Genomic DNA, 8,892 nt, shown 5'->3' on the forward strand with positions numbered 1-8,892 from the left:
CCTCGAGCATTTTTGGTGTTCATATTTGTGTCTTTTGAAAAATTTTTCATATTTAAAAGGTTAGCTCCGTGCCCTATCCGCCTTTAATTGAAGGGTCGCGCATTCACCGAATTTGGCAGTGGAAAAGAAGGGAGCACGAACAAGGTAGCTTATGCTTTTTTTCATCCTCATTTTCTGATTTATAGTAGAATTTCTTTTGGTTTTATACTTTTGGGTTATATTTAATCTCATTGTTTTTTTTAAAAAAAAAATAACGCAACTCACATTTGAAAGTCGACTTTTTGTAATTTCTGATTCTTAATGCAATTATTTTCTCAAAATTTGATATTTTCTTTTCACAAAATTTTGTAGGTTGACCTGCCTTTTAAGAAATTCAAAAGTTAGTGCGCGAAGTGACATGTCACAAAATCCTTTTAGGTACTGAAAAGATTTTTTTTCGACTAAAAAGTTGGATTAAGTTATGTAACTTCATTGCCGCGGAAAATTTGGAAGTGATTTTGTCATTACATGACTGCCCAAAATCAGTACACCAAAACTTGAACAACTCTACTATCTGATTGACAACCAGAATGTACATCAGAATTCAGAACTTAAAACAAGATAACCCTTTTTTGTGTCTCTGTGTGAATTGAACATTACAAATTTGCATCATTCTTTGCAATCCAGAAAGAAGTTTAATGATCACATATGTAGATTTCATCATTCTTTATACTCCACTAATTTCCTAGAAGTTGAAAGTTGAGAAAAAAAAGTAAAACATTCACACAAAATGCATATTTGAAACCAGAACTATATAAAATGCCATGTTATCTATTGTTCTGTCACATACCAATCTTGAGTACTCCTCAGAATTTTCCATTACCAATAATCCACAACCAATCTAAAGCAACACCGGAAAATATTCCAGCTAGTAGGAATAACACTAGCAAGTTACCCAATGCATTTGCCTCAGGACCCTACAAAATTCAAAGTTAAGTGTTAAAATATGATGTGATACTTACTCTTCATATGATTATAAAATGACAATTTGTATAGATTCTGAAATTAAAATTTCACAAACCTTGTATCCTTTAGGTGCAGCTGTCATGACACAAACAGTGAGGTAACCATTTGTGAGTCCCAAGAAGGATACGAGAAATATCATCCAGCCTTGATCACCATATTTTGCAGTGAAATAGAAGCAAGGAATCAACAAGAAACGAGAAAGGGTCGCGATCATGAGGCCCTTTCGTGATTTAAGCTCGATTTTCTTGATCAGTGGAACGTATCTTCCTATCAGATCCCAAACATTGTACATTGCTATCAGAACTAGAGGATACCTGAAATTAAAAAAAGAAGAAGATATTATCAGTAATTCAACTAGGAGGTCTTATTTACATTGGTTAGGAACTCCATGAAATCAAGTTGGCTATGCACACTTACCATGATCCCAGTTGGTGGGTACCAGTGTTTTCATACAAGAATCCGGGGAAAATTGATAAAGTGAGGACATAAATCAAGTACAAGTTCAATTCGTAATCAATGTTCTTGAGAAGCAATTGTTTGGTGGTCAGACGTTCTGATTGCTTAGCATCGTTATTAGCCTGTTCAGTAAACAGAAACATATCAAATTTATGATCATGAATATCACTTATAACAGTTGAGTTGTTAGTTGAGGAGAAAAAATTGCCTACCTTTTCCATCGGTTGAATTCCAATGCCTGCAGCAGCTAAGTCAGCTGCAACAGTTGTTGATCCTTCTGCAGCTGCCTTTGAACGGTAGTGCTTCACAATTGGTAGCGTAGGGAATATGAATGCATATAGAAGGATGCATAGGAATTCAAAGAATGCGGAGATGGCAAGAAATAACACTGTGAAAGTCAACAATTATAAGTTTCTGCGCAACAATGGAAGTACATCGAACTGTTTTTTATTTAATTTTCAATAATGAGATCAGAATTACTTACTAACTCCTTTGCGAAAACCATGGTTACTGTTTTCAAAAGCTGCCTTGGTTATTAGCCTTAAACCAGAGGTAAGTGCACCAGATGCAGCAAGACCACCAAAAAACGACTGCATAATTCATGAGTCAGTATACAAACATAATTCAAAGTTTCATATAGCAATTGAAGCAAAACAAAAATTAAAAATGTTACTGCAACGCACTTGCATAAACTCAGGGCACATGAAAGCTAAATCTCCAACCATTCCACCTTGAACATGAGCATCTGCAACTCCAAAACATCCTACTATCAAACATATACCAATGTAATTTCCTATTCCACCCGTACCGGACGTTGCCAAATCCAACTGGAAAGAAGTAAAAACAACAACAGATTTTAAAAAACAATGACCAAAAAATGACAACATAAAAACACCAAGAAATTAACTAAAGCATAACATACCACTATAAGTGCGACTGTACTTAAGGTAAAAAGAATATATCCAGCTAAGTTACGCTTTCTTGTATCAACTTTTGCCTCATTATACGCAAGAATTGCCATTGTTCCAAGTGCAAATGGCTGATACACTAGTGTGAGTACCCTGGAAGGATGATAATCCTTCAATTTACATACCAAATTAAACAAGTCAGCACACAACTATGCTTCGATCCCAAACACAGTAATAAAATTGAAACAAAAAATACATTAGAAGTTGTCAAGGAAAACTTACTGGAAACAATGCATAGTAGTAATCTCCTATGCTGAGTAAACTGTTCCAAGAAACAAGTGACCCAAGTCCCAAAATCCAACAAACAAAAATACCCATAAATTTCCCCTGAAAATTTCACCATACATCATAATTTCAGCCACAACTAATTTTCAATAACTTCTTCAATTTGTGAACAAACTAACAAAATTTGAAACAAACCTCAAGCCTTGTAGGACTTGGACTTCTACTTGAAATAGCATTAGTCATGGCTGCTTCTTTGTAACTGCACTACAGTATCATATATTTGCCTCTTTAAATAAAGAACAAATTATAAAACAGAATTGAAATTTATAAAGAGCCAATAACAGAGGTACTATAATAAAACCTTATAGCAATTCAATTGGCTCAAATAAAAGAGGATCTTATAGAGATGAACATTACATACATTGAAATAATAAATCATTTAAAGAGGCCTGACCTTATCAAGTGACAAATGAAGGTATGTATGGAGTCTCTATTGACCGCAAAAGTGTAAAAAGATGTGAATAGAAGATTCTCTCACAGCCTATTTAGGATTCTTTATATACATGAATTTATTGGAATCTCTACAGGTCAAAGTATGAACAGGGACGGAATTATAAGGTGATGAAATAAATACCTTATCAATAAGATGAAAGTTCAATAGTCAATTAACCGATAAATAGCACTGGTATGTTAGGAACCTTATAAAGTGGCTTGTTGGTTGAGGAGTTTGATTGGTATTGATATTAGTAAAATTATAGAATTAAACATATTTAAAGGAATAATAGTAGGAATAATAATAAAACTTTGTCTACTCACGTTACTCTGATAAAAAAAAGTAAATTAATAAATGTTAGTTATAATTAACCCTCCACTTATGGAAAACCACTTAATTATGTTTAAAGATAAGGAAGAGGTTGCGTACTACTAAGTCAATATGTAATAATTCAGTGGGGATTTGTTTAGGGGGTCTTAACTAGAAAAATATTGAAGGGGTTACAAAAAGAAAAAGAAAGAAAGAAAAAAATTGTTTGGGGATGAGGAAAAGGAAAAGGCAAAGTGGGAATATAATTCACTAGACTATGAACTTGATAATAAAATGAATAAATGAAGATACGTAGTCTGAATATAACACATTATTATAGTAGACTTTAAAAAGGAATAGAACTCTAATATAAGTCAATAATCTTTTTTATTGTGTAAAATGGATCGATGAAAATAATAATTTATGCATTTAATTTCAGATTTTTAGCATTGAATCATAATTAAGAAATATATATTTTTACCTTATATATTAATTAGTTATTAAATTTTTATAAGTTGTATAAATGCTCTATATAAATGACAAATGATTAAAGAGCGGTGAGGTTATTTTTTTCAAAGAAAGGACAAAAAAGTCGAATCAGTGTGCAAGTCTTCCATATATTTCTGGTTTTATTATACTATATATATACTAATATAAATAAAATATAGTAATAAAATGTGCATTGGAAAGAGAATCCAAGCAGAAGATACCAGCGAGAAAATGACGGTCCATTTATTTTTATATTATTACCTTTTAGGTCTACATAAGATAAATGTCATTTCTAAAGTAATAATTCATAATTACACCAGAAATATAAATCATATTAGGTACATCCATATGATAAGTTTTACTTATAAAAAAAATATACGGGTGTTCTCAAACCTAGAATCTTTCATTCGTGAGATCACTTGTTCAATTAAATTAATCATCCTTAAAGGTTTTGTATGCCTGACTTTATTGGATGTTTGTATATAATATTTTAAATGCCATTATTTTTATTATTACCCAATAGAAGAATGAGCTATGGAACACTTACTTTTGACTTGATTGGCTCCATCCATGATGATTGTCAATTTTGTAATCATCTTGGCTTATTTTATTGCGTTTATGGAAGCGTTGGGAATCAATTGTTTTCCGTCCAATTGGTTCCTCGTTTAATTTACTCTTATTAAAAAGATTAAATATGTTACTATCCTCGAATATTTACATCTTATAATAATTCAATAAGACAATAATGCATATTAATTAATCATTGTTAAATACTACTAGAAACTTCACTTGACGTGATGATGTGCTTTGGGTACTAATTTTTCTCATTCACATTGTCTTACTTAGAATATGCTTCTTCTTTCAATTTGACACCACATTTTAAAGAGATACACGCAAAGGAATTATTTAACTTGCTAAAAGATCGACAATTTAATAGGAAGAACTAGTGTACTCTATCATTTATTGACTATTGTCTTTACTCTTTAGATTTCTATCGAGGTCTATTTTGTGAAAGTAATTAAATTGAATTAGCAATCAATTTCAACAAATATCACAATCATCTAAATTTGTTGACTTGATCTACGTATCTGACGGAAAAGTAATCTGCATAGTCAACAAGCAATATTCAATTCCTTTATATATCATGGACCTATACTCCTAATAGAATTTTCCTTTATTTAGGTGGATTCATGAGTAAATCTAAGTTTTGTTGAAAATATATTTATTCTAAAAGGATTGATTACTTATTGTCAATGTTTGACAATTAATTTCATGTGATGGTCTTTGGTTTTTACATGTTGTGATAGTAATTAGCACATGGTTTCACATGTATTCTCATATTAGTTTTGTTTTATATTTTAAAAGTCTCGAAGCTATAAAAGGAATAGAATAATGAACAAAGCGATATTAGCAAGTGGGTTTCAAATCATACGAGTGACATATACAAGATCGATTTAAAACAGCTTAATAATGATTTGTGACTCAACTTTTTTGGGGGGCATTTTTTCCTAAAAATATATTTATTTAAGGAAAAAAATGAAATTCTTCACAAGCTCAATTATGAAATATCTACGTTTACAATATTTTGGGAAAATAAAATAAAATAAAATGTATTGCTGCGAAAAAATGAAATATCGCAAGAATTTCACCAAATTGAAATTGGGGGAATTAGCTGGCTGTCAAACTAATCCATATCTTTGGTGCGAGTCTCTTTGAAGAGTTTGATATATTAATTAACTTTTTAAAAAAAGATGCTTAAACAGTATTATGAGCTTAGATCCCTAATCCCTATTGCTTGTGTTAATTGGCTAAATAATAAGTTGTTGATATAATAATATTGTATGTGAGGGAAAGGAAAATGATCCCCAACTACAATTCAAGTCTCTTTTGGTACCATAATAGATGTGGTTCAGTGGATGAGATTGTTCCTCCCTTAATAAGAAATTTTGAGTTCACATTCGAGTCTTGGATATGAGGAAATTCTTGATAAAGAGCTCTACCCCCAAATGAGGCTCTACATGACGTGAATCTGGAATAGTCAGGCTCCAATTAAATCAAGAAATATATTTGAGTACACCGTCATATGGTATTTGGTTTGCAAACAGTATACGATCAACTTGTAGAAAAGTATATAAGTACAATAAGTCCCCACAAATCTGCGAAGTTTCTGCTATATAAATGATGGTGTGTGGACACCCAACAACTTGTCCACACAAATACAACGACTATTACAATGATGTAATTGTTTTCAAGTGGTGATAAATTAATTTATTTTTATGAGTTATGAATTTTAGAATGACGATTTTGAAGTGCTCATATTTAGATTCTAAATTTGATAAACGCACATGTTTAATAAATTTTCTAATATAAATAAAATATTTGAGAAATTAATAAATCATCTAAACTTGTTTTCGATGTGGTGTTGTCCAAAGTATCAAAAGGTACGTATGATCAAACAACGTGTATCATGCTAAGTCAAATCTTGCAATTACCTCTTCTCTTGTCTTTGCTTCCCAAGTTAGTGTTTACACTGTTGTAAGTCGTAATCTAAAGGACAGTGATAGTGCCAAAGATTCTATCAAGAAAATAATGAAGAACTAGAAATATCATACTACTTTGTCATTTGACGTTTGTATAACTAAAAGGGATCTTCATGTAAATAATCGGACAATTTTATAACAACGATCTATAAACTTTTATTCATCACATATAAAAAAAAAATCCCTTATTATTATTTACGGATTAAATAATTATGTATTATAATTCAGCATGCATAATTAGGACATAAACCAAACATCCACTAAACGTACAAAAGCAAAATCCTTTTTTTTTTAAAAAAAAGAAGGAATTGACATGTACCTACAATTTTTAGATTGAGTTGGTATGTTTTGGTCAAATAAATAATTAGCAAACTATATTCTGCCCAAAATAGGGGAGAAAATTTCTATTCACACTCATCTCTCTCTTCAATTTTTTTTCGTAAAATAGTACTAAAAGATATACGTATTTAGTAGGTATTTCTCTAAGTTCCAATCATATTTTCTTAAAACTGGCAAAATGTCCCCTTAAAATTAGCAAAAGATATATAAGGGCCCGATATATAATTATGACTTTTCTTCTTTCAAAGATATATTATTGTGTCTACCACCTATAAATTATTTTCCTCAATTGTTTGCTAGAAGTTATGGCATGAAACACAAGCCATATTCACTTAATATATTCGTCCGTGTTCATTAATAAATTGGTATACATTTATTTGATTTACTAACTTTCTAATTTTACATAGGTATACACTATATTCATCTCTACATCCAATGATCTGTATTTATCTAACAAATTTGTATACATTTGTTTAAATTGAGATTGATATTCATTGTTATACATTGGTCTGTATTCATCAAAAATCATCATTTTGATTTTTTACTAGAATTTTTTTTACTCATGGATTTCAAAACAAAAATCTCAAACACAATAACCCAAATTTTTACCTAAAAAAGTTGAAAAAAAATCAATTCACAAATCATAAAATCTCATAATTAATTGGGCAAGAAAACGCTATAAAATTATATATGAAACAATTTTTTTTAGGAAAGAACAATGTACAATTATATTAAATTTGTATAAACAGAGAAAATTGTGGAGTGGAAGAAAAAATTTAGGAGATAAAGAGAATGTAAAATACAAAAATAAAACTAAGCTTAGTACAGTTGAAAACAATAGGAAGAGAAGAAAAAAAAGGAAAAAAGGAATAAATTCTCATTTTCAATAAATGTAAATAATAGAAGCAAACATAGAAATAGTGTGTCTTCAAAATACTGTGAGGGATCGTTTGGTACAAAAATGAATAATGCAGAGATAACTAATACATGAATAAGAAAAAAAATGTACTTTTCAAGAAATATTCTTTGTCGTGGCTATTCAATGTCAATATAAATATTTTTAAAACGTTTTTTTACCAAAAAATAAAAATAGGATATTTATTATTTCCTTTATTTCATATTAACTGAGTTTGTGAGGAAATACACATTTATTAAGAAAATCATTCAAGACATATTCTTTGGCGAAATCATAAATATAACATTGCAAGTAGTGTAATTTATCTCCTAAAAAATCTCAAACTTTATTAAAGGAAAGGGAAAATATGAAAAAAGAAATCCAAAGACCCACCTTAAACTTTGAAAAATTCAATTACTTATTTAAAACAATGAAAAAACCCCCAAAAATTAAGTTAATATGAAATAGAGGAAGTATCAATTAAGTATATGTTATCATGTTTTGCCCTTGTGGAAAATGGGAAAATTTTCAAAACAACAATATTTATCATTTAATAGGATTCCTTGTCAACACTTTCAATATTTATTTAAAATGACAATATTTTGATTTGCTATAAGACTGACTTTTGTATTTATTCAATTTGAAAGAATACAAATCTTTAACAACAGAATGGAGAAAATCATGAGAGAAAATATTTCAAAAAAGGTTAAAAATCGCTTAAATCTCTAATCAGTTACAATTGAAAAAATACGAAGTGCCATCTCTCTCTTGTTCTTTCAAACGCCTTTCACCACTGTTCTGCATATTTCCAATATCCATTTTCGAATAACTCCATTGAAATTGAATTTAAGTTTTCGTTGATTTGCCCCACTTTTCGTTGGATAACAAAATTTTGAATTAATCGATTGTTATTCAAACTCCGTTATCAATTTTCAATTCTTTATTGATAATCCTCATTCTTCGTAGAAGTCAAGTCGATTGATCATCGTTTATGGACAAATCTCCTGTAAGAATTTTTATTTTTATTTGTCAAGAGTCATGGATCTGTTGTAAAAAAAAGTTCATCATCCTTCTTCCCTAAAAAATACAAAATTGCATAACGATCAAAATTATGTGCATCATCGTTAAGATTCAAAATTGCATCTGTTCATCATCGTTTTTCCTGAAAAATTC

General features: G+C 29.9%; 1 protein-coding gene across 5 annotated transcripts; it reads right to left on the reverse strand.

The window, feature by feature from the left end:
• Positions 1-776: 776 nt before the first annotated feature.
• Positions 777-3,255, reverse strand: LOC125848797 (equilibrative nucleotide transporter 3-like). 5 transcript variants are annotated; one of them, XM_049528736.1, is made up of 10 exons: positions 3,076-3,108; positions 2,850-2,918; positions 2,652-2,756; positions 2,384-2,539; positions 2,145-2,288; positions 1,946-2,051; positions 1,674-1,849; positions 1,423-1,583; positions 1,061-1,319; positions 777-956 (listed from the first exon to the last, which is right to left on the reverse strand). In XM_049528736.1, the coding sequence occupies exons 1-10, from the start codon at positions 3,091-3,093 to the stop codon at positions 846-848; spliced, it is 1,305 nt and encodes a 434-aa protein (XP_049384693.1). In that variant the 5' UTR covers positions 3,094-3,108; the 3' UTR covers positions 777-845. The 5 variants fall into 5 exon arrangements, with proteins under 5 accessions (XP_049384693.1, XP_049384691.1, XP_049384692.1 ...); XM_049528734.1 differs by lacking the exon at positions 3,076-3,108 and adding an exon at positions 3,109-3,255 and having other exon boundaries at positions 1,423-1,849; positions 2,850-2,913; XM_049528735.1 differs by having other exon boundaries at positions 1,423-1,849; positions 2,850-2,913; positions 3,072-3,246.
• Positions 3,256-8,892: the final 5,637 nt, after the last annotated feature.

The sequence above is a fragment of the Solanum stenotomum genome, chromosome 12 (assembly GCF_019186545.1).
Source record: "Solanum stenotomum isolate F172 chromosome 12, ASM1918654v1, whole genome shotgun sequence".
Lineage (NCBI taxonomy): Eukaryota > Viridiplantae > Streptophyta > Magnoliopsida > Solanales > Solanaceae > Solanum > Solanum stenotomum.

Bases quoted from the DNA above. Each gene is read 5' to 3' on its own strand.
- LOC125848797 (XM_049528732.1), bottom strand. The intron at 2,289-2,383 runs GTATGTTATGCT...ACTTCTTTCCAG, and splicing joins GTACAGTCGCACTTATAGTG to TTGGATTTGGCAACGTCCGG. The intron at 1,320-1,422 runs GTAAGTGTGCAT...TTTTAATTTCAG, and splicing joins ACCCACCAACTGGGATCATG to GTATCCTCTAGTTCTGATAG.